The 26,035-nt window shown below is 44.0% G+C and overlaps 1 protein-coding gene across 1 annotated transcript in view; it reads left to right on the forward strand.

Annotated features, from left to right (window-relative positions):
- The first annotated feature begins 8,466 nt into the window (after nt 1-8,466).
- The window catches only part of LOC127584947 (adhesion G protein-coupled receptor E1-like), a 77,173-nt gene continuing 59,604 nt past the window's right edge, over nt 8,467-26,035 (forward strand). Inside the window, exon 1 of the mRNA XM_052041985.1 lies at nt 8,467-8,492. Coding sequence (XP_051897945.1) covers nt 8,468-8,492 — 25 coding nt within the window. The 5' untranslated portion in view covers nt 8,467. The remainder of the gene's footprint in view (nt 8,493-26,035) is intronic.

A 26,035-nucleotide genomic window follows, 5' to 3' on the forward strand; every position in this document is an offset into this window, starting at 1 on the left:
GTTTCCCTCTCAAACAAGTTTATCACTTTGGATTCTGTTGAGGGGGATGGCCTCTCTTGGGAGAATCACAGCAGCAGCCAGATCGGTGGCAACATGACAGGCTCTATTATACAGCAGGATAGATCAAGGACTAGGCAAGCACTAGTGACGGGAAACTGGGAACTGTTTAGTCAGGGGCAAAGAAAGGTCTCCAGGATGGTGTGTTGCCTCCCTGATGCCAGGGTCAAGGATGTCTTTGAGAGGGCACTGGACATTCTGAAAGGGGAGGGTGAGAAGCCAGAAGTCGTGGTCTATATTGGTACTAATGACATAGGCAGGAAGGGAGATGAAGTCCTGCAAAGTGAGTTCAGGGAGTTAAAACATGGGACCTCGCAGGTTGTAATATCACGATTACACACTGGGCTATGAGCTAGTGAGGCAGGAGTAGGGAGATAATACAGTTAAATGTGTGGCTAAGGAACTGGAGCAGGAGGGAGGGTTTCAGGCACAGGGATCACTGGGCTCTCTTCCAGGGCCGGTGGGACAAGTACATGAAGGACGGGTTGCACCTAAACTAGAGGGGCATCAATATCCCCGCAGGGAGGTTCACTGTTGCTGCTCGAGAGGGTTTAAAATAGAGTGGTGAGGGTAGGAGCCAGAGCAGCAGGTGGAGGGATTGAGGGAAGATAGAGGTTAGGTCAAGTGAGGCTGAAAGGAAGGACAGGCAGGGCCAGGTAAGTGAACATGGTGGGACTGAAGTGTGTTTGTTTCAATACAAGGAGTATTATGGGTCAGGCAGGGGCCTGGATCAGTACATGGAACTATGATGTTGTAGACACTACAGAGACTTGATTGAGAGAATCCCAGAACTTGCAGCTCAATGTCCCAGGATTCAGATGTTTCAGACGTCGATAGAGAGGTGGGGGAGTTGCACTACTGATCAGGGGGAAGGTCACAGCTGCACTCAGAGAGAACATCCTGGAGAGCTTATCCACTGACGTCATATGGGTAGAGCTCAGGAAGAAGAAAGATGCAATCACTGTGATGGAGTTATGCTATAGGCCTCCTAATAGCCAACAGGATAGAGGAACAGATATGTAGAAACAGATATGTATAATGGAAAGATGTTAAAACAACAGGGTAGTTGTAATGGGTGACAAATTTCCTCAGAATTGACTGGGACTCCCTTAGTGCCAGAGGCATAGATGGGGCAGAGTTTGTTAAGTACATCCTGAAGGGTTTCTTGACACAATATGTAGATAATCCAATGAGGGAAGGGGCCATACTATATCTTGTATTGGGAAATGAGCCTGGCCATGTGATCAGAGTTTCAGTGGGAGAGCATGTTGGGAACAGTGATCATAACTCTGTAAGTCTGGAATGTCGTTGGTGAGTGGGATTAAAGAGAATCCTAAGGCATTGGGTACATACATTAAAAACAAGAGGGTAACGAGGGTGAGGGTAGGATCACTCAAAGACAAAAGAGGGAATTTATGTCTGGAGTCAGAAGAAGTGGGTGAGGTACAAAATGAGTACTTTGCATTGGTCTTTCAGTCACCTAGGAGAGGGGTATGGAGGATACCCAAATCAGGGAGGGATATGCTGATATTCTAGGGCAGGTTGATATCTAGTTTATTAATTTTTACCTTCCTTGATTCCTGACTGTTGAGCGTTTCCAGCATTTTTATTTCAGATTTTTGGTTTTCTTTCCTGCTGCTGTTCTGCAGCTGCCACGGGAAGGTGTGCTGAGTCACTTCCCAATGGTCAGCCCAGCAATGACACTGCAGTTGCAGCTCTGCAGCTCCGCTTGAATTGAATGGGAGCCGTTCCAGAGCATGGCTCTCTGTCTAAATGCCAAAGCATATTTTTCTTCATTAGAACTCTCTTTTCTCCCTGGCGGTGGAATCAGAGGCTTTCAACATGTCTAAGATTGAGGTAAATACAAAGGGTGCAAGGCTACTGGGTGTAAACAGAATTGCGAAGTTGAGGTTATAATCGGACCAGTCATGATATTATTGAATGGGAGAGCAGGCTGGAGGGGGCAAGTAGCCCACTCCTGCTCTTAATTTATAAATTCATATATTCATATGTTTGTAAGACCAATGCTCATTTTGTTAAATATCTGTAGAACTTCCTACTATCTGCTTTTATATTCCCAGCCAACTTTGTTCTGTGCTCTAGTTCTTCCTTCCTTATTAGTGTTTCAGAAGTTCCTTGGTGTTCTTATATTCGTTTTTGTTCAATTACATGTTTTGTTTCTTTATTTGATATTATTTTTAACTTCTTTTAGTTAACCACAGATGTTGGCTCCTCTCCCTGGAATCTTTCCTTCTGTTGGAATGTATCCATTCTGTGTAAGCTGAAAGATCCCTGTAAATGAGCCACTGATTCTTGATAGACTAATCTGATTTGTCGAGTTCACTTTAGTTGGTGCATTCTCAGTACCTTACACATATCCGCCACTGGACTGGACAACAATAGGAAGGATATTTCCGGAGCAGATGGACAATCTGGTCATTCCAGCTTTTTATCAACAGATAATGAGGAATATCCACTCTCCCAATGGCAAATGTGGGAATACGATGCATTGTTTTGAGTCCATGTGATCCATCTTTGGAGTGGAATTCCAAAGTAGTGGACACGTCTGGGAATAATGCAGAGCTTTATTGATATGAAAAGAAACATTAACCCACGTGAAATTAGAGTTATAGAGTCATACAGCATGGAAACAGGCCCTTCGGCCCAACTGGTCCATGCCGACCAAGATTCCCACCTAAGATAGTTCCATTTGCCCATATCCCTCTAAACCTTTCCTATCCATTAGTTATGAAGACACAACTCTTCTGTGTTTCACTGCATTTAAACTTGTTGTAGTGAATGTCACAACTGGGAGTAGCTGCAGTGCGGTCCAGTCACCACAGAGCTTGGGGCAGTCAAGTGGCGCAGTTAAGTAGAGCTGTTTCCCCACGGCTCCAGCCACTTGAGTTCAATCCTGCCCTCGCCGCTGTATGTGTGCAGTTTTCACGTTCTCCCTGTAACTTGACGGGTTTCCTACTGTGCTCCGGTTTCCCCTCGCATCCAACAATTTGCAGATTGGTCGATTAATTGGCCACTGTAAGTTGTCCCTAGTGTGTAGGTGAGTGGCAGCATCTTGTAGGAGTTGATAGGAACATACAGGAATAAAATGGGTTCAAGTAGGATTAGTGTAACAATGGGTGGTTGATGGGTTGGCACAGACTCGGTGGGCTGAAGGGCAAATTTCTGTGCTATCTCTCTATGACTCTGTGATGAAGCTGGAACAATGTACAATTACTCAGCAGTTGGAATGATTATTAGAACAAAAAATAATCACTCTCATTTTAGGCAGCACATTGGCACAACACATGTTCTGCTGTCTCACAGTTTTAGAGGCTTGGGTTTGATCCTGACCTCCAGCAATGCCTGTATGGAGTTTGCATGTTCTCCCGTGACCACATGGGGATCCCCCAGGATCTCAGTTTCCTCCTACATCCAAAAGACATGCTGGTCAGTAGATTAATTGGCTACTGTAAATTGCCTCTAATGTAGGGGGTTGGAAGGAGAACTGGGAAGAGTTAATGGGCATGTCAGAAAGATAGTTTACAGGGAACTAACTGGAGGAACAGGACTGCCCTGAGAAAGGGCTGAATGGCCTCCTTCTCTGCTGTGAGGAAATTTGAGAAAAGGTGAATTTAGACTGCATTCAATCACATTTAGGATTTATTTAACAAGTATCAAAAGAGTTATGTTTGTATGCACTTCCGAACAGAATTTATCTTCTCAAAATTTCCATGCCCCCACTTATTCTGGAACTTTCCTGTGCACCTTGGTCATTTGGAGATTATATCTGGCCTCCAGTGGAGAAGGCACAAAGTTTCGGAATCAGAGGATGCCTAATAATGCTGAAGAATTGCCAGTCATTCCTACTGGCAGGATTAAACTACGGGAATGCCACCAGCCAATCATGTTCACTGAGAAAAGGGAGGAAGGAAGGATCATTTATGTTACACATTTTATTGAAATTTTGCACACAGCAAGATCCCCATAAAAGGCAACATGAAATGGACTAGATTTTTGTTTGGTGATGTTGATTGGCCAATAGACCATGGAGATCTCTCATCTCTTCTTTAAAATCACAGAATGATTACAGAGAAGATGGAAGCCATTTGCCCCAGCAAGTCCGTGCATGCTCTTTGTACGAGCAAGTCAGTTCCCTCACTCCCTTCTGCACACAGTCTGCAAATTCCTTCCTTTCAGATCCTTATCCAGCTCCTCTTATCCAGCTTCTCCACTAGTTCCCCTGGCAATGCATTCCAGACCCTGAGCATCACCACGTAAAAACACTTCCCTCATAACATATTTAGTTCTTTTGCCAGTTGCCCTCATTCCATCTTCCCTAGATTATGAACAGTTTCTCTCTACTCTTTCTAGAGTCACACAGCACAGAAACAGGCCCTTTGGCCCACCTTGTCCATACTGACCATCAAGCACCCACCTGTACAAATCCCATGTACCAGCACTTGTTCTGTAGCCTTCAACATCTTAGCGATTCAAGTGCTAAACCAGATACTTCTGAAATCTTGCGGGAGTAATTGGCTCCACTGCACAGTCAGGCAGTGAGGTTAGGTGAAACAATTCCTCCTCACATCCCTCTAAATCTCTTACCCTTTACCCCAAACCTATGCCTTCTGGTTATATGCTCCTCTGCTCTGGGGAAAAGTTTCCTACCATCTACTGCCACAACAGGTTGACAGTGGACGCAATCTCACTGACTCTCCACTCTGCTTTGGAGCACCTGGACAACAGCAAAACATACATCAGGCTGATGTTTATCGATTACAGCTCGGCGTTCAACAACATTGCCCCCTCAGTACTAATCAACAAGCTTCAAAACCTGGGCCTCTGTACCTCCCTCTGCAAATGGATCCTTGAGTTCCTTATCGGGAGACCACAGTCAGTGCGGATCAGTAGTAACATCTCCTTCTCGCTGACAATCAACACAGGCGCACCTCAAGGATGCGTGCTTAGCCCACTGCTCTACTCTCTCTACATTCATGACTGTTTGGCTAGGCACAGCTCAAATACCATCTGTAAATTCACCGATGACACCACTGTTGTTGGCAGAATCTCAGATGGCGATGAGGAGGTGTACAGGAGTGAGCTAGATCAGCTGGTTGAGTGGTGTCACAACAACAACCTCACACTCAGCATCAGCAAGACCAAGGAATTGATTGTGGACTTCAGGAAGGGGAAGTCAGGAAAACACACACCAGTCCTCACTGAGGGGTCGGCGGTGGAAAGGGTGAGCAGCTTCAAGTTCCTGGGTGTCAACATCTCAGAGGATCTATACCGGGCCCAGCACATTGATACAATCATGAAGAAGGCACGCCAGTGGCTCTACTTCATTAAGAGTTTGAGGAGATTTGGTATGTCACCGAAGACTCTTGCAAATGTCTACAGATGTACGGTGGAGAGCATTCTGACTGGTTGCATCACTGCCTGGTATGGAGGCTCCAATGCACAGGATCGCAAGTGGCTGCAGAGGGTTGTAGACTCAGCCAGCTCCATCATGGGCACAACCCTCCCCACCATCGAGGACATCTTCAAGAGGCGGTGCCTCAAGAGGGCAGCATCCATTATTAAGGACCCTCACCACCCGGGACATGCCTTCTTCTCATTACTACCATCAGGGAGGAGGTACAGGAGCCTAAAGACTCCGCTCCAAGGAAAATAACCCCAGCCCATCCTGTCTCTCCTCATAACTGAAATATTCCGTTCCAGGCAACATCCTGGTAAATCTCCTCTGCGCCATCTCCAGTGCAATCATGCCAGTCCTATCGTTCGTCTGTACATATCATCCATGACTTTAAATACCTTTGTCAAATCTCCTTGCAACTCCCTCTGTTGCCAGGTAACCAACCTCCAGTTTCTCCAGTCTGTTGATCCCAGGGATCATTTTGTAAATCTCTAGTGCAACCTCTCTAAAGCCTTTTTACTTTCCTTATGGATGATCATGCGTTTTATAAAGACTCATCATAACTTTCTTATTCTTGTTTTTTATGCTTGTATTTAGATATTTTTCCACTGCCTTCTCCACCTGTAAGCCACCTTCAACAATTGATGCAAACATGCCCCCACATACTCCTATAGAACTGTGGCGTCTCATTTATATCGCATCCTCATTCTTACCTCTAAACATAACACTGCAGATCTTGGGTTACCTTCTCACTCCACCAGCCTACCCACAATATCTTGTTGTCTATTACCATCAATCACACTTCCAGATGCTCTGCCACCCGCCCCCTACACATGTCCAAGTCATTAACATATATTTAAAGTAAGCTTGGGGTTATTTTTGCTGATCCCTGGGGAACACCATTATACATTTCCCTCCATTCCAAAGAACCTTTTGCTACTGCCGACTGTTTTCTTTACTGAGTCAACTTTCTATTCGTGCTGCTACAGCCCCTTTTATTGACGGTCTCCAATCTTGATGCCAAGTCCATTACGCTGCACTCAGCCAAGCTCCTTTTGGAAATTTATATGTACACCAGAGACAATTTCCTCATCAATTCATCATGAAAGGTTACAGTAAATCTCATTGTTAGTCAAACAAACCATTATCTGGGACAGAATAACCAGACACTTGGTCAAATGTGGACTGGTTATTTAGGCACAATTTGTTCTTGATATCTCCATGCGGGCTTTCTCTGATCAATTCACACTTGCCTAAACAACTACTAATTCTGTCCCTGATTATTGTTTCTAGAACTTTCCACAACCCAGAATTAAACCGACTAATCTGCAGTTATTATATTTATCCCAACACTTTTTCTGAATAAAGATGTAACATGTCCGGTTTTCCAGACTGCAGCCACCAGAGTGCCTTGGGGGTCCCTACAGCTGCCTGAGAGGCCACACAGGGCTTTGTGTTCAAGCTTCGTGTGACAGATGGCACAACTGACTTAACTTCAAGGGATGTGGGCTTCGCAGGCTGAGCCAGCATTTAATTGCCTGTCCCTAGTTGCCCTTGAGAAGGTGGTGGTGAGCTGCCTTCCTGAACCTCTGTAGTCCCTGAGGTGTGGGTGTACCCACAACGCTGTTCGGGAGGGAGTTTCAGGATTGTGACCCAGCGACGGTGAAGGAACGGCGATATATTTCCAAGTCAGGACGGTGTGAGGCTTGGAGGGCAACTTCCAGGGGGTGGTGTTCCCCGTGCTTTTGCTGCCCTTGTCCTTTGACTGGTAGAGGTGGTGGGTTTGGAAGGTGCTGCCTGAGGAGTCTTGGTGAGTTGCTGCAGTGCTCCCTGTAGATGGTACAAACTGCTGCTACTGTGCGTCAGTGGTGAAGTGAGTGAATGGTTGTGCGTGGGGTGCCTGTCAAGTGGTCTGCTATGTCCTGTGTGGTGTCGAGCTCCTCGAGTGTTGTTGAAGCTGCACTCACCCAGGCCAGTGGGGAGTGTCCCCTCACACTCCTGACCTGAGCCGTGTAGATGGTGGACAGGCTGTGGGGAGTTCAGAGTTGAGTTACTCACCACGGGATTCCTAGCCTCTGACCTGCCCTTGTAGCCACATTGTGTATAGAGTCACTCTAGCTCAGCTTCTGGTCACTGGGAACCCTGTACAGGACTGTGCAGCGTTCCCTCACGTTCCTTCAGTAGTGTATATGGAGGACCCACCTGATTTTATACTGTGCACAGGGTTAACCAGAAGTTGGGCAAGACTTCTTCCAAGGAGAGTCTCTCTGCCATTTGCTGATTTACATTGGAAATGTAATATCAAACATCTTGCTCGTGTCCTGTGAGTTATGAAATGACGTGGCTGACTAAGGCTTCTGCCCCGCCTGAGTAGGTTTGGTGTTTATAAACTCTTTGAGTTATTTTAACCTAACTCACTGAGGGTAAAAACTGGGCTAAATGCAAGTCTGGCACTGCACCCAACCTGTCAGTCTTTGAGGAGTGGGTTCAGTTAAAAGTTCCCTGTAATGGGGGAAGTCCCATACGTGGGTAACTAACTAGTTAAGTTTCTCTCTAGAGCTGAGTGTTGAAATCCTTTAGTCAGCTGCTGAACACAAAATTGTTTAAAATTGTCATAATCCAATCATGATGCCCATCAAAAACATAAACTCAATTACACACGAAAAGATCAATTGTTAGTTTTCTCAAACAAGTCAGTTGTTTGGAGCAAGTGACCGGGGCACTGAACCAATCTACACACAGCTGGACCAAATGTGGAGTCTTTGTCTCCTCCTAAACACCGATCATTAATCCCTAATGTCTGCAGAGAATATCTGCAATGATATCACATCAATTATTCATTACTTGATCACAAGCCATGATTCAAGGGATGCTTTTAAAAAAATCTTCAAACTCTGTCCTTGCTACAAGCAGCTTCCTGGTTTTGTCATGGTTATAATGAGAGGATGTGGTGAGCAGCATTCTCACTCAGCACGGTTTTACACTGTGAGCAACATGGCACTTGGAAGGTTCTTACTGGGTAAGTACACCGTGGTGACATTTATTTTACTAACAATAAGATTAACTGTAATTCATTGCTCCTTCTGAAAGAGATTTTTTCCTGTATTCAACCCTTATTTTAACAAGTTCCACTGAGGATCTTTGATTAAATGCTTTATTTGCTCCTCTTTCTCATCATTATATTACCATATCAAAGCTACTTCACAATTTTAAGCATTAACAGCTGCTCTAATTTGGAAATAGATTGCAGTTATTTTAAATAGTTAAGTATTTAAAGGAACTGCAATCTGTTTCCAAATCAGACCAACTGAGTTAATGCTCAAAACAGCGTTGCTGCTTTGATATTATAGATAGATAGATAGATAGAGAGAGAGAAGGTTTCTGGTGGCTGAGGGTCAGTAACCAGACTACACAGATTTAGGATAATTGGCTAAAGAATTTGGGCAGGAGTGGAGACTTTATCTGGTTGTAGTGCAGCAGGTTGTTAAGATCTGGAATTCATTGTCTGAAGGGTGGTGGGAACTGATTCCAAAGGGAAATTAATACAAGGCAAAACAAAGGCTGAAGGGAAAGAAAAGGGAGGGGGCTAATTTGGCAGCTCTTTCAGAATGGGGCTGTAGATTGCTTCTATATCATAAGGTACTGTGGTGAAACATTTCACAGGCGTTGTGCTCTGTTTCGTTACATCCGCTGAGATGTAGAAGGGCACTTCAGTGTGCTACTAACATGTCTTGTGTTTGCTGTGATTATGAATGTTTACTGTAATGAACTTGTAGTCTCCAAAGTACTGTTGTCATTTTCCTGACAACTTATCATTTCTCATCTCTCAAAAAGTAAAAAAAAAATGAACCAATAATCTGACATAAAATAAATAACACTTGAAAAACGAGAATCTGGTAGAAAAAATTCAATTACTGAAGTAACTTGAATTAAGCAGCTTTATATAAAATGCAGACTTATCCTTTTTCCAGAATAGCAAGGTGCTGGTTTGACTGAATAATTCCCATTGTGTTGGAGTAAAATTATGGCATGGATTACATGTGGTGACTTGTGGTAGTTTACCAAGAAAACCAGCCATCAAAACTAAGCTTTCAAGGTAACAGCAAGGGCTGCAGGTTTGTTCTCTAATCTCGGATGAGGTTTGCAGGGTTAAACCACACACCAATGAATGGATTTGGATGGCGTGCGTGGATGTGATCAGAGATTAACAAAGATGATATGGCTGGGAAACTACTGCAGGGATGTTCTGTGAAAACACTGCAGCCCCAGTGATCCCAGGCCAGGTGTGAGTGATCAGACAGTTCAATGAATCAATGCATCAACACCTGTAGGATCAAACTACAATGTTGAAAATTCAATTTCCAGTCTGCTCTGAGTTAGCTGAGCTCAAACACCGCATGTTGGATCACTCCAAGTGGTCTCAAGGGCCTCGTTGCCACCATCCCAGGGCTAGGAAAGACTCTATCAGGTTAAATGCCTGTTTGTTATCTGGGAACATTAAGCTCTCACAAGTACTGTGCATACAAGAGCAGGTCAGAGGGTGGGTCTTCTGTGGCAAGTGGTTCACTTCCCGACTCCTGAAAACAGTGTCTACAGCTACAGATCAGGCCAAGTGCAGCTCCAACTACTGAGAAGTTTGACAATGTTCCACACAAAGCAGCCCACTTGATTGGCATATCCAACGACACTCAAATCCCATGTATGAATAATTTAAAGGAAAGTCTAATTTTGTGAGGGGAGTTTCATCCCAGCATGTCAGTGCCTTCACAAGCAGAGGGGAGAGGGAGGAAGGGAAAAAGAATTGTTTTAATGGTAATGGTTGGGACTGTGTGTCATAGTGTAGTGGTTAGCGTAACGCTTTACAGCGCCAGCAACCGGGGTTCAAATCTGGTCACTGTCTGTAAGGAGTTTGTACATTTTCCCCGAGTCTGCATGGGTTTCCTCTGGGTGCTCCGGTTTCCTCCCACATTCCAAAGATGTACGGGTTAGGAAGTTATAAGCATGCTATGTTGGCGCCAGAAACTTGGCGACACTTACGGGCTGCCCCCAGAACATTCTACGCAAAAAGATGTATTTCACTGTGTGTTTCGATGTACATGTCACTAATAAAGAGATCTTATCTTATCTGTCACCTGGAACCCTGCTGATTCCTCTCCTGTATGTGGGCGCCCCTTACTGGCTACAACCAGGAGGAGCAGCTGAGGTGGTCCTGGTGAAATAGACAAGAACACCAGCAGATGCCATCAGAGGGGACAGGCTTCTGACAAATTTGAAACCAATGCTCGATTTATTGGCAGTAAAATTGACTTTGACCAATGGTACCAAACATAGAGCTCTCCAGCACCTTACCCACAATAGATACCTTCCCAAGTTCCTTTCCATCAGAGTCAATGGTCAAATGAACCAACAAAGGCCAGTTTCCAATAATGACTTGGTCAAAATCTGTCCCCTTTTTATGGTCCTACATTCCAGTCATCACATAACGCAAGGAGAGGGGGATGGCGCTGCTTTGGTTATTTGGCCTCATTTTGTTGATCTTTCTGTGTGATCACTAGTGGTGCTTCAGGTAGTGCAGAGGTCTCACCACTCCACCAGTCTGGGTTTGATCCTGATCTCAAGTGCTGTGTGTAGTTTCCACATTCCCCTTATGACTTCATGGGTTTCCCCAAATGCTCCAGTTTCCTCCTATATTCCCAAAGATGTGCTGATTGCCTGGTGAATTGGCCAGTGTAGGTGGATGGTGGGAGAATCAGAGTGGAGTTGATGGACACGAGAGAGAATAAGTTACAGGGACAAGTGGGGGATAGGATCGATGAAATTTCCCTGAGAGCCAAATGGCCTCATTCAATGTCATGAGAAAAATGAAAAATATTGAGAAATTATTCCTTCTCAAAAGAACACTAGAAAATGGGAGCAGGAGTAGGTCACCAGGTCCATCAAGCCTGCCCCACCATTAAATATGATCATGACTGATCTACGCTGGCTTCAACTCCTCTTCTGTGCCAGTTCCCCATATCCCTCCATTCCTCAAGCTTTCAAAAATGTATCTACCTCCACCTTAAATACTCTTAGTGATCAAGCCTCCACAGCCCTCTTGGGCACAGAATTCCAGAGATTCCTCTATGAAAAGAAATTTCTATGCAGCGTGTTTTAAATGACTGGCCCCTTTCCCCATAACTATATCCCTTTGTTCATGACACTCCCGCTACTGGAAACATCTCAACATCTATCCTGTCAAGCCATCTTAGAATCTCATGTGTTTGAATGAAATCACCCCTCATCCTTCTAACCTCGTAGAATATGGACCCTACTTGTTGAGCTTCTCTTGATAGGACAACCCTCTCATTCCAGGACTTGGCCTGGTGAATCTCTGTGGAACTGCCTCCAATGGTACTGTATTGTTTCATAGGTAAAGAGACCAAAGCAAATGTAATTTGTGCTTTACCAATATTGCTACACTTTCTCCTATTTTAGTCTGTGTCTACTTCGTCTCTAGACTCTGTAACCAGCAATGTTCAGCTGCCCACTTTAATCCATGTGTCAGCAATGATGACCGTGCCCTACTTCCCCTGTTGTTTGTGCCCTCAGTTCCCTCCCTTTCTTCCCAGAATTCCTTGTATAAAACTATAAACAATTAAGCAATTCCAAAAATGTTGCTTCTTCTTTCCAAGTCTTTGGTCCTTCTACTTCCAAATGTACCCACTGTCTTCCAGTCTCATTTCCAAACCCCGATTGTTCAATTTTGGCTCTCTCCCAAAACTGCTTCCAGGTCTCTTTCCCTACCAAGCTGGCTTAAACCCTTGAGTCCAAGCCAACTTCCCTGCAGGAATATTGGCCCTGGCCCTGTTGAAAAATAACCCATCCATCCAGCTTGTCAAGGAAACCTTCCCTAAAACCTGTCCCAAGCCCTTCCTCCTGCACCATTCATGTGTTCATTTGTGGTGTCCTGCTAATTCTGCACTGACAGGTAGTAAGCCTGGATTCTGCTCTTCAATCTCCTGGCAAGCTCCTTGTGGTCTGCCTGCAGAACCTCATTCTTCCTTCTAACTAAGTCACTGCTGCCCTGACCTCTGGCTGTTCACCTCCCCCTCAGTGTTCTGCAGCAGCTCAGCGGCCTTGACCCCTGGGGAAGGAGGGACATGGTGGCAGAAAATAAGCCATCCTAAAATCACAGAAATACTTGTCTGCCCTCCTCGCTATTGAATCCCCTCTCACAGTAGCACTCCTGCGATTTCTACCCAAACCCCTTGCGTCTGAGCCCTGCACAGTGCCATGGATGGCTCTGGCTGTACTCTCAGAGGACCCAGTCCCCTCCAGGGCTCAGAGGAAGTACCAGTTACAGACCCTGGTGGACCTGGGTCTCCTCCACCTGCCTGGACTTCCTCAGCTGCTGCACACCCCCCATCTGCCTGCATATGGTTAAGCTTGTGCTGACACCACCTCCTGGAACCTGTTCTCTGTGCAATGTTCGGTGGTGTGGATATACAGCAGTGAAATACAAACTCTGGATCATTGAGCTGTACCTGACCTGCAGCTCAGTATCCTGAGCATTGCTCTTTTCTTGTCTGTTCTTCCCAACCATGGCTCCTCCTTCTGTCTCCCTTGGTTTTATTATCATGCTCGACATGTGGTATTCCCATAACTCAGCATTTTATTTAGTCCCTGAGCCACATAGGGATAAAAATGTTTATTTTTTCACATGCTCCTCTAAGACTATCCCTCCTCACTGCTGGTTCCCCTCACTGTGCCCATGTAAACCAGACTCAACAATCATTAAATAAAGCCACTATCCACAAATACTTCTCACTTGTCATTTCAAATTTGTCTAAGAACTTAATTACCATTTCAGCATACATGTCATCCAAAGGAAACCAAATTCCTTTGTAAATGTCCCTGAAGCTTTTTGGTATTTAAACAACAATCACTCTTAGAATATTGTGCTCTGTGATAGAATGGTGAGCAGCACAGTGGGGCAGGTGTTAGCCTCTGCCTCACTGCGCCAGTGACCTGGGTACAATACTGACCTCGGGCGCTGTCTGTGTGGAGTTTACACGTTCTCCCTATGACTGCATGGGTTTCCCTTGGGTGCTCCGGTTTCCTTCTACATTTCAAAGACCTGCAGATTGGTAGGTTACTTGGCCAACGTAAATGACCCCGAGTGTGTCAGTGGATGGTAGAATTTTGGGGAATTTAATGGGAATGTGGGGAGAATAAAATGGGATTAATGTAGGATTGGTGTAAATGGTCAGTGCAGGCTCGATGGGCCAGAGGGCTGGTTTCTGTGCTGTATGAGCCGATAACTTTAAACTCCACCCAGACAGCGCCCAAGGTCAGGATTGTACCCGGGTCACTGGCGCAGTGAGGCAGAGGCTCCACCACCTGCCCCTACACAAAGAGTGATTGCTGTTTAAACACCAAAAATCTTCAGTGACTTTATCTCAGAAAATTTGCTTCCAAAGGCTTCAATATACACCAATTGGTTTACAAGCAGTGAGGAGTTTACAGCATATCAACAGAAGCAAGGATATGCCATTTGATCCTTGTGCCTGCTGCACCGTTCTACAACACAATTGCTGATCCTTTACCACAGCATCAATTTCCTGCACTATCCACATATCCCTCCAAACATCTATCGCTCTCTACTTTTGAAATGTGATCACTTTAATTAGGGAATACAGAGATACTATTTCCTCCTAAGGAGTAATACAGGTCAAGAGGCATAACCCGCCAAATGGAGTAGGTCTTTTCGAAAGGAAGTCAGAAAGCATTTCTACAAACAATGGAAAGTAGGATTCTTAAATCTTTAGCCCAAATCTTCAGCAGATATTGGGGGTCGATTGGCACGATCAAGAGTGAGATTGATAAGGTTTTGTTTGGTAAAACTATCAATGAAAGTGAAGCTGAACAAAACAAGGTCTTATTGACTGTCATACAAGGTTAGAGAGCGATGGAGTCACTCTATTCTTTACTAATGGCATTACCTGGACTGCTCTCGCAAAAGGTTAGCACACAGCTAAGTGCCCTCCTACTATGCTGGACTGGTACGACCACGACATCTATATTCTGAATATGAATGATTGAAGGTTTGGAATATTGACTTTGACTGGACACTCAGAGGTCAAATGCATACAAGTGATTTACACTGTTCCCAATTTAACAACATTTCCAATTTTCATTAGGATGATTAATGCTTCTTGTTAAGGAATTTCTCTAAAATTTTCCAACTACATCATGAAAAATGATATCCATCGTCTTTGCAGACACTGGATGATGTGAACAGCAGGGCAACAGGAAACTGACAGTTCATTTTATCCAAAGGCAGGAGGGAGATCCTGCAAATTTGACCTGTGATTCACCAAGATCACACCAGTCTCTTAAATCAGAAGATTGTGGGTTCAAACTCCGTTCCAAAGACATGAGCAGCTATTGGAAGAGCAGAAGAATTTTCCTGGGCTGGATCAGTCATTGCAGCTGGCATTAACATCCCATCAATGGGAGCTTGCTGTGCACAGATTGGATCCATGTTAACTTTACTGCAATTGTGACTACACATCAAAAATACTTCCCAGATTGTGAAACTCCTTGGGAAGTCACAAAAGGCTTCTTTCTCCTCTGGACCGTTGCTTGTTTTTCCCACTTGTTTCTCCATTGCTCATCTTCTCCTGTGCTGGGCCTTCATTGCAGTGGGAAATAATTCCCACATGACAACAGGCACTGCAATTCCCCACCCAATGCCCACACACAGAGACTTCCTGCTGGGGAGGGTGGATCAGAATCAGATGGGGTGGTGATGGCATCTTCTGGAGGCAGCCAACTCTGTATATTTAACAGGTGAGTTCCGATGAAGCAAGCTACATACTTGTACTGTCTATTATCCCGAATACAGCAAAATGATGCTGCAAGGGCCTGGGAATAGAACACGAAAACTGCTGGGCTGTCTGAAGTGATGCCAGTCAGGAGGGTCAATGTGCCTACGTGAGACACCTTGTAATTACATATCACCCAGTCTAAAGTATCACAGTTTGTCTTAAAGTATAGTCACTATTGTTAATGTAGGAATTGCTTCAGCCAATTTACACACATCAAGATGCAAGAAACAGCAGCAAAATAAGTAAGGGTTAAACATTGGTCAGGACACCGCCTAGTACCTCCCTGCTCTTCAAAATGTTGCAGTGGGATCTTTTATGTCCAGTTAAGAGGCAGATGTGGCCTTGGGGTAATATCTCATCCAGGTGACAGTAAACTGGACTGTAGAAATCTCCCTCAGCTGGATTATGCACAGAGAGTGAAGCATGAATTCATGAAGGCATGAGACTGCAAATGCAGGAATCTGGAGCAACAAACAATCTACTGGAGAAACTTAGCGGGTGGAGCAGCATCTGTTGGACGACAGGAATTGTCGACATTTCGGGTTGAAACTCTGCACCAGTCAACAATTTCTTTTCCCCCCGCAGATGTGGCTTGACCCACTGAGTTCCTCCAGCAGATTGCTTGTGCGATGAATTCATGAAAGTCTTGACTTGAGAGTTAAATGGCTGGAGTGTAAAAGTCTCAACTAAACCTTAAAGAAGTCAGACAAACTCTATTGGCATTGGCTCAATTCCCATTTGAAGCCTTAATAAATGAAATTTAATATGTCAGGGTCTGAGTTTCTTCCTGTTTATGCTGGGCTCGCTCCAGCAGTCCTTAGGGAGTTACTGATCAAAGTCTTCCAGTAATGCACTCATGTTCTTTCCCACTCCCTGCCTCCTGGGGATTTTGACTATCACAAAATTACTCCAATCTATAGCTAATGATCAGGGAATTCAATCAAAAATCTGCAGATACTAAATAAAAATCAAAAATACAGTAGTGACAGCAGAATGGAAACAGGAGCTGAAATGGCAATGCAGGCAGGTGGTGGTCCTGGTCCTGAGTGTACAGTGGGTCCAGGAGAGGGTGATCATAAGATGCACATCAAGGGGCCCAACACATGATCTACCCAGGGAGCCGGCAACAAGCACATAGCCTGAATCTTGTTCATCCCAAAGGAAGGCCACAGTCTCAGTGCTTCAACAAAGAAGAACCGTGCTGTTCTTCTGTGAATTGTTCCTTGGGATTTATTTAATTTTTGTAATACGATTGACATGGCCTTGGATTAGTTTCTTCTCCAAGGGAGATAGTTCTTTCCTTAAATCAGTTTCTCAATTTTTATCCCATCTGAAATTTCTAACTTTGTCACTTCTATTTTATTCTGAGTTTTGCTTTCATCTTTAGAAAACTTAGAATTTCAAAGTATTTTAATGTTTAAAAGGATTCAGTTGTGTAGAAACAGAGTAACTATTTCCTTAAATGGGAAATGGGATAGATCACAGGACATTAACCTCAAATTAAAATTAGGTTGCTTAGGATCAAAATGAGGATGTAAAATCCCACAGATGTGGCAATCTAGAATTGCTCCACAAACAGGCAGGGTCATCAGAACAACTGGAACTTTCAAGTCTCTGATGGGAAGATGCTTGTTGAGTAAAGATGTCAAGGAGCATGAAGCAAATGCACGCTAAAGGAGCTATGATGCAGATCAGCTTTGACGTAATTGAACAGCATGTTAGGCTAAAGGGACTGAATGTCCTCCTGTTCCCTTGTTCCTTGTGCTAAGCTTCATGCCCAGCAGCCTTGGTATAAAGTGGTAAAAGCCAAAAGAGCAATGAATAACTAACAAGGAAATGAAAACGATAACACCAGAAAGGAAGCAAAGAGTCACAAAAAAACAGACAACATAATGACTGATATCTTCCTGTGCAATTGTGTAAGAAACATCAATAAATCAATGAGGCTGGGAGGCTTTCCTGTGGCAATAAACTGGTGAATATACAGGAGCAAGTCTTGGTTCCCATGGGAATCTTGTGAAATATGAAGAGCTATGAAGATGTCAGTCAGACTATCAAGTGAAGAAGTCACTCTGTAACATTGGGCATGGGAAAAATCTGTTATTTCTCCTCGTCCTTAACCCAGAGGCACTTAGGAAGATTGGAGAGATTTTATTGAAAATAATTTACTTATAAAATACACAGGAATACAATTAGGACATGAGTAAACCAGCTTCATGGTCATCTGAAACTAGTTTTGCTTTAAAATGCCAGATGTATTTATTTGAATTCAATTCCCCAGCTGCCATGGTGAGTTTGTGCAGATCAATGGTCCAGAACCCCAGCTGCTGGTCCAGTAACTTAATCACACCACAGTGCCTCTTGCATGATATGAGATGACACCTAGCAATAAGGGAATTTTTTTTGTCTCGTCTTTCATACAATAAGCAATATCTAATGGAGTCCCAGCGACTGTCTGATGGAGAACTTGTGATTAACTACAATTTATAATCAGATAACTTTCTTGATCACAAGATACTTTATAGACCTGTAATCAATGGTCAGATAAGGTTAACCACTGAACCACATAAAGAGACAGTTTGACCAAATGTTTTAAAGAGAACAAGAGAAGAATCATAGAGTCAGAGAATTCCAGAGTGGAAACCCCAAGTAGCTCAAGGCTCAGCCACCAATAGTGGAGTTGTTTAAACTGGGAATAATCATGGAATATGACAGAATTTAATAGGAAGCCAGTGATTATCTATCCCCCACAGTTTAGTTTTGATCCAGTGAAGCCCACTAAGACTGTTGCAGACATAAAGCCCGTGTGAATTCTAAATACTGTTAATCCAGGAATAATTTCATTACAAAGCAGGGGTCTGAATACCTCTGTTAATGAAAAATTTGTTCCATTATGTCTGAATGGTAAAGGAACCATCTTCCCTAATGCTTGCTTGTGGGATCTTTAGCCTTTCAAGCAGCAGTAACTGTTGGTAGTAAGACCATGCTCGCTGTGATTGTGATTTTGTAGCAGTACATGGAATATACCTACAGAAGCAGGACATTCAGGTGTAGGCATCTGGGATCAAACAAATTCCTTGAGGAGTATGAGGGACGTGGGACTAAACTTAAGGAAATCAGGAAGCTGCAAAAAGGAGATATGAGATATCCTTTGCAGATAAAGTAAAGGAGAATATTATGAGATTCTGTAAGTATATTAAGAGCAAAAGGGTAACTAGGGAAAGAATAGGTCCTCTTAAGGATCCAGGTGATTGTCTATGTGAGCAGCCACAGGAGATGAGTGAGGTTTTAAATGATTACTCCTCATTTGTATTTACTGTGGAGAAGGTCGCGGAAGCTAGGGAAAAGGTGATGCACTGCAACATCTCGACATAACAAAGGAGTAGGTGTTGGCAGCCTTGAGGTACATAAAGGTGGACAAATCCCCAGGGGCCTGACCAAGTGTGACCTTGGGAAGCAAGGGAAGAAATTACTGGGGCCCCGGCAGTAATTTTTGTATCTTTGTTAGCACAGGTGAGGTACTGGAAGACCAGAGGGTGGCTAATGTGGTGCCTTTACTTAAGATGGGCTGCAAGGACAAACCAGGGGACTAGAGGCTGGTGAATCTGACATCAATGGTTGGAGAGTTACTGGAGGGGATTCTGAGAGACAGGATCTATCTGCATTTGGAAAGGCAAGGGCTGACTGGAGGTAGTTTTGGCATTGCTTTCTGTGAGGGAAATTGTGTCTCAAAAATGTGATTGAGTTTTTTGAAGAGGTGACGTGGAAGATTGATGAGGATGGGAGTACATATTTCCTTGAAAATGGCGACACAGGTAGACAGGATGGTGAAAAAGGCATTTGGCACGCTTGCCTTCATCAGACAAGGCAATGAGTACAGGAGTTGGGATGTCATGTTACAACTGTACAAGTTGTTGGTGAGAGCACACAGTATTGTGTGCAGTTCTGTGTTTAATAGCTATTAGATTAAATTCATTTAATTCTATTTGTGTCATTAATTCATCTATTATCATTAGTGATGTGTGCGTTCAGATAAAGAGCCTTCAGTTTTCTCTTACCACTGTTTAGTCCTGCTTTTGGAGGTGTATTTCTACACTCCATCCTTCCTAACCCATTTTTCTATCCTGAACTATGACTTGTCTTTTCTCACGAACTCTCTAAACCTCCCTCCACCAGAACCCTCCCACTCCCCACTATTTAATTTCAAGCCACCCCAAATTATACTGTCCCTATTACCACTCTATTCCTCTACATTCCATCTTGAATGCACCCCTGTACTAGGTGCTACGGTCAGTTTGTTCATCCACCTTACAGTTTCTGCTCCTGTCCACACTGGCTGTAAAAGCTGCAGCTCCTCCAACACAACTGTTTGAATCCCCATGGCTGCTTTACTTGTAGCCACACGCCTTTCTGTCCCTCTTGACTGACCAATTCTACAGTAAAGGGTGTGACTGCCTCATGGAACAAAGTGTCTAGATGATCCCCCTGATCCCCCCGACTCCTATATTATAGTGTCCAAATCTCAGACTCCAGTTCATCAAATTTGAATCAAAGTTCCTTGAGCTGCAGACATAGCATATTGTAGATGTGGATGCCATGGATCGCAATAGTTCCATCAGTTCCATGTACTATAGCTGCAATACATTATGCCCTGCTTTGTCTGTCTAAATTTAATTTGTTTGTGTAAATAATTTCATTTTTTTAATTCTTTAAATGGAAAGTTACACCATTGTCCTTACTTCACTGCAGTCTGAACTTGGTGGGCACTTATACACCGTGCTAAAATTAAGCAGTCCCTTGGCAGAACCCAGGGACTTTTATTCCCAGAGTCCACATGTTCTGAGCCAGCTGACTTTGGTTAACCAGTCAGAGTCATACAGCAGGGAAACAGGCCCTTTGGCCCAACTGGTCCATGCCGACCCCCATCTAAGCCAGTCCCATTTGCCCGCGTTTAGCCCATATCTCTCTAAACCTTTCCTATCCATGTACCTCTCCAAGTGTCTTTTAAATGTTGTTAATGTACCTGCCTCACCACTTCTTCTGGCAGCTCGTTCCATATACGAACCACCCTCCGGGTGGTAAAAGTTGCCCCTCAGGTTCCTATTAACTCTCTCCTCTCTCACCCTAAACCAATGTCCTCTAGTTCTTGATTCCCCAACCCTGTAAAAAAGACTGTGTGTGTATTTACCCTAACTATACCTTCATGATTTTATACACCTCGATAATATCATCCCCCATTCTCCCACGGTCCAATGAATAAAGTCCCAAACTGCTCAATTTTTCTCTATAACTCAGTCCCTTGAGTCCTGCCTACATCCTTGCAAATTTCCTCTGCACTCTTTCCAGCTTAATGGCATCTTTCCTATTAGCAGGGTGACCAAAATGAAAGACAATATTCCAAATGCTGCCTCACCAGCGTCCTGTACATCTGCAACATAACACCCCAACTTCTCTACTCACTGCCCTGACTGATGAAGGCCATCGTGCCAAACGCCTTCTTCACCACCCCGTCTACCTGCGATGCCACTTTCAGTTCCAGCTGGTTACCACAAGATCACAAGACAAGGGAGCAGAAGCAGGCCATTCGGCCCATCGAGTCTGCTCCAAGGAAAGGGAAATAGAAATGAGAAATGGGGAATGGGAAAAAAAACCTATTCTAATCCCAATTACCGGCCTTATCCCCATATCCCTTGATATCCTGACTATTTAGATATCTATCTATCTCCTCCTTGAACGCCCCCACTGATCTGGCCTCTACTGCTGTACATGGCAAAGAGTTCCACAAATTCACCACCCTCTGGCTAAAGAAATTTCTCCTCATCTCTGTTTTGAAACTGTACCCTCTAATTCTAAGATTGTGCCCTCTGGTCCTGGACTCACCCACCGAGGGAAACAGCCTAGCCACATTTACTTTGTCCTTTCCTATCAATATTTTGAATGTCGCTATGAGGTCCCCTCTCATTCTTCTGTACTCCAGTGAGTACAGTCCAAGAGCCGACAAACGCTCCTCATATGTAAGCCCTTTCATTCTTGGAATCATCCTTGTAAATCTCCTTTGAACCCTCTCCAATGTCAGCACATCCTTCCTAACATGTGGGGCCCAAAACTGCGCACAATATTCCAAATGAGGCCTCACTAGTGCCCCGTAGAGCCTCATCAACACTTCCTTACTTTTATACACTATACCTCTCAAAATGAATGCCAACATAGCATTCGCTTTCTTTACCACCGATCCGACCTGGTGGTTAACCTTTAAGGTATCCTGCACGAGTACCCCCAAGTCCCTTTGTACTTCCGTACTTTGAATTTTCTCTCCTTCTAGATAATAATTTGCCCACTTATTTCTGCTTCCAAAGTGTACAACTGCACATTTCTCAACATTGAATCTCATCTGCCATTTCCTTGCCCATTCTCCTAAACTGTCTAGGTCCCTCTGCAACCTTCCTATCTCTTCAACACTCCCTACTCCTCCACCTATCTTGATGTCATCTGCAAACTTAGCCACAAAACCATTTATTCCATTATCCAAATCGTTAATGTACAAGGTAAAAAGGAGCGGTCCCAACACCAACCCCTGCGGTACACCACTAGTAACCGGTAACCAACCAGAATGAGATCCTTTTATTTCCACTCTTTGCTTCCTGCCAACCAGCCAATGCTCCACCCATTCTGTTATACTACCCGTAATTCCATGACCTCTCATCTTATTAATCAGTATCTTGTGAGGCACCTTATCAAAGGCCTTTTGAAAGTCTAAATACACAACATCTACCGCCTCTCCCTTATCCACCCTACCTGTGATTTCTTCAAAAAACTCCAATAGGTTGGTCAGGCAGGATCTTCCTTCACAAAACCATGTTGGCTAGGACCTATCTTGCCTTGCGCCTCTAGGTATTCCGTAACCCCATCCTTGAGGATAGATTCCAATAATTTTCCCACCATTGACGTCACATTAATAGGTCTGTAATTTCCTTTATGCTGCCTCCCACCTTTCTTATACAACGGAACTACATTTGCGACCCTCCAGTCCTCCAGAACCATGCCGGAATCTATCGATTTCTGGAAAATTATCGCCAATGCCTCCGCTATCTCTAAAGCCACCTCCTTCAGAACCCGGGGATGCACCTCATCCGGTCCGGGAGACTTATCAGTCTTTAGCCCATTTAGTTTTCCTAGCACCTTCTCCCTAGTAATCTTAACTGAACTCAGTTCCATTTCGTGAGACTCCTGACTAACCGGCACATTGCTGATGTCCTCCACGGTGAAGACCGTTATCTAATTACTTGGCAGGCTACAGCCCCACTGTTTATCATTTTATGCTACTTGTTTAACACTGGAAATACAAACTACAAGCTTAAGAAAATTTACAATTACACTAAATTAAACAATTAAATATTTAAAATGAAGCTACTCCCACACTGACTCAAATCTGTGGACACTGCACTCTGTGCTAAAAAGTTGATTGAATTTCTACAACTTTCAGAAGACATACTGGCCACCCGATTTCATCAGGTCAGTGCAGCTGAGTAAACCTGACTAGCAACATGTCAGGAGAACAGGCCTTCCTCTGCTAGATGGTTTGATTATCTTGGTGTTTCCACTTCTCCACCATGTCCAGTTCCAGTCACGGTGTTGGAACTTACAGGAGGATGATTTTCCAGTAACTTGGGGTTTGATCAAGCTGGGTGGCCACAGCGTTTTAAGTTTTATAAAGAGTCTTCCACAAAGTAAAACACCACAAGGAGTTTCACAGGAATATTATCCAGCATCACTTGAATAAGCTACACAAGATAGAATGACAAATGACGATGATCTTGGTCAAAGATGTGGATTTTAAAGGTTTATTTTTAAGCAGGAGACAGAAGTAAGGAGACAGGAGTTTAAGAAAGAAAACTCCTGAGTTCAGGTGACAATGGTGCAGGAAACAGGGAATGGGAAGAGGGCAATGCAGATGGCCTCTGCATTACGGCCACTCAGGTTATGGAAATTCACCCTAAACAAAATTCACAAATCACTACCCAAAAATTTGAGATATGGAATAAACACGAATGTGCAAAAATATATAAACAATTCTTTGTTCAACTTGTGCTTCTTGACACACTGAGAAAATTGTGATACAGACCATTTTCCAGGAATGCAACACCACCCCATTACTGCAATGAAGTAGTGCCTAGACCTTGGAGGGTTATAGGGAAGGAGGAAGTTGTAAAGAATACAAAGGGCAAGGAGTTTACATACAAGACAAGGATTGTAAATGAGAAGTGTTGACAGAGCTGGAGTCAGAGTGTATCAATAAATGGACACACAGTGATAGGATGCTGGTATTTTAGAGGAGGTCAAGCTATTGGGGAATAAAAATTTCTAAAAAAAAAATTGCTCATGGAAGAATCTGTTGTCTGCCAGATAACTGACTCCAGCAAATTGGGCTTCCACCATGTTTGTTCCAGGGAATTGGGGTATGAGTAGGCAGCACAAAGTCCAGTTCCATGGAGAACTACTCCTACAGAGAATTATCGTGGCCTCTTGGTGCATGGTGGAATTAGGTGAAGTAGCAAAATCAGGGCACTCTGATACTCTATTTTTATGTAATGAGGTATTCTAATAAATAGAAGCACGGCGAGACACCACAAATGTCGAATGCATGCCCCATGCCATGTGGGAACTTCTGGTCAGCAGAGGTGGAGGAAGTGTTGTCAGCTGGGTGAGCTCGAGCTCTGGGTTTTGGAACTTGAGCGACAGGTGACATCTTGTGGTCTATTCTGGAGGCTGAGTGTTTCGTGGATGGCATAGTTCAGGATGTGGTCACTCAACAACTCGAGATTGCAGGCTAAGTGGCTTCTGGACAGCTAAAAGTACAGGTGGAGAGATTCCTGAGTGCATCAAGTTCTCTGAGCAATATGTGGTTCCGAGTACACGGAGGTGAGTGAATACAGTCAAAGCCAAGTCCATAGCACCATGGGTGGCTCAGCTGTAAAGTGAGGGAGTAGAATGGACAGGACACAATATTAACAAGAGATTCCATTGTCAGAAGAACTGCAGGTGATTTTGTATTATAGCTGTGACTCTGGGATGGTGTATCACCTCTCTTGTTCCGATGGTGATATCACTCAGTGACTGCACATTCCAGAGGTGTATAAAATCATGAGGGGCATACGTAAGGTGAATGCACATAGACTTCTTCCCAGGGAAAGGGAATCAAAAACCAGAGGGTATAGGTTTGAGGTGAAAGATTTAAAAGGGATATGAGGGGCAACTTCTTCATGTGGAGGGTGGTCATGATATGGAACAAGCTGCCAGAGGAAGTGGTTGAGGCAGGTACAATAACAACATTTAAAAGACATTTGGACAGGTACATGGATGGGAAAGGGTTAGAGGAATATGGGCCAAGAATGGGCAAATGGGGCTTGCTTAGGTGGGCATCTTGGTTGGCATGATGAGTTGGGCTGAAGGGCCTATTTCCCTGCTGAATGACTCTACAACTCTAAATGTCTCCCAACTTGTTAAAAGTAGCAATGGAAAAGATTACAGAGTTTCTGACCATCATTTTTCAATGCTCCCTGCCTCCAGGAGTGGCAGGCATTGTTTAAATAAAAACAGGAAGAGATGGACCAAATAGTGACAGCTAGCTTGCTTACCTTTGGTGGTAGACCATTCAATTCTGAGATAGAATATAAACCTTCAGTCAAAAATGTAAAACCCTATAGGATCCAACCAGAGAGAGGCAAAATGGAGCCAAAACTGGCTAAGTGGCAGGAAGCAAAGAGTATCAGTTGATGAAAGACTGTGTCTGGAGGACTGATACACAGGGCTCAGTATGCGATACCTTGGCTTTCTGTAATATACATTAATGATCTCAACATCTCTCAGGAACATGATAAAGAAGTTTGCAGGTGATCCAAAAATTGATGGTGAGGAGGAAGGCAGTACCCTGTGGGAAGATCTAGAAAAAAGAGGAATAGAATTTAATCTATAGAAGTGTGAGGTCATGCATTTATTGGGTGTCAACTAGCAAGAAAATGTGCAATAATTGGGAGAATATCGAGTGGTGTGAAAGAACAGAGTCCTTGGAGTGTATGTCACAGATCCTTAAAAGCAGCAGTACAGAGGCACGCAGGATGATTGCCTTTAATTTGACAAGGCATGGACTATGAGTTGAGGGTGCCAGGTAGCTGTATAAAGAGCAAGACCTCAATGGTTGTAATCTCTGGATTGCTTCCAGTGCCACAAGCTAGTTAGTATATGAATAGGAAAGGGCAGGTGAATGCATTGATGAAGGGATGGTGCGGAAGGATGGGCTTTATGTTCTTGGATCATTGAGACCATTTCCAGGAAAGGTGGGACCTGTACAAGTGGGATGGATTGCACCTTAACCAGAGTGGGACCAACATCCTTGCTGGGAGATTTGCTAGTGCTGTTAGGGAAAGTTTAAACTGAGTTGGCAGGGGAAGGGGTTTCAGAGCGGTTGGTCAGAAGGAGATGGACAAGCATCTAGAGGAGAAATAGTTGGTAAGTGCAGGAGCCAGATCAAGCAAGTAGCATCAAGAGAATTCAACACTAAATTCCATCTGTTTTAATGCAAGAAGTATAACTAGTAAATTAGGTGGCGTCTATGATATTGGGCCATCACTGAGGCAAAGCGGAAGGATGGGCAGAACTGGTTACTCAATATCCTCGGGTACAGAATTTTCAGGCA

Source organism: Pristis pectinata, chromosome 31, assembly GCF_009764475.1.
Source record: "Pristis pectinata isolate sPriPec2 chromosome 31, sPriPec2.1.pri, whole genome shotgun sequence".
Taxonomy (NCBI): domain Eukaryota; kingdom Metazoa; phylum Chordata; class Chondrichthyes; order Rhinopristiformes; family Pristidae; genus Pristis; species Pristis pectinata.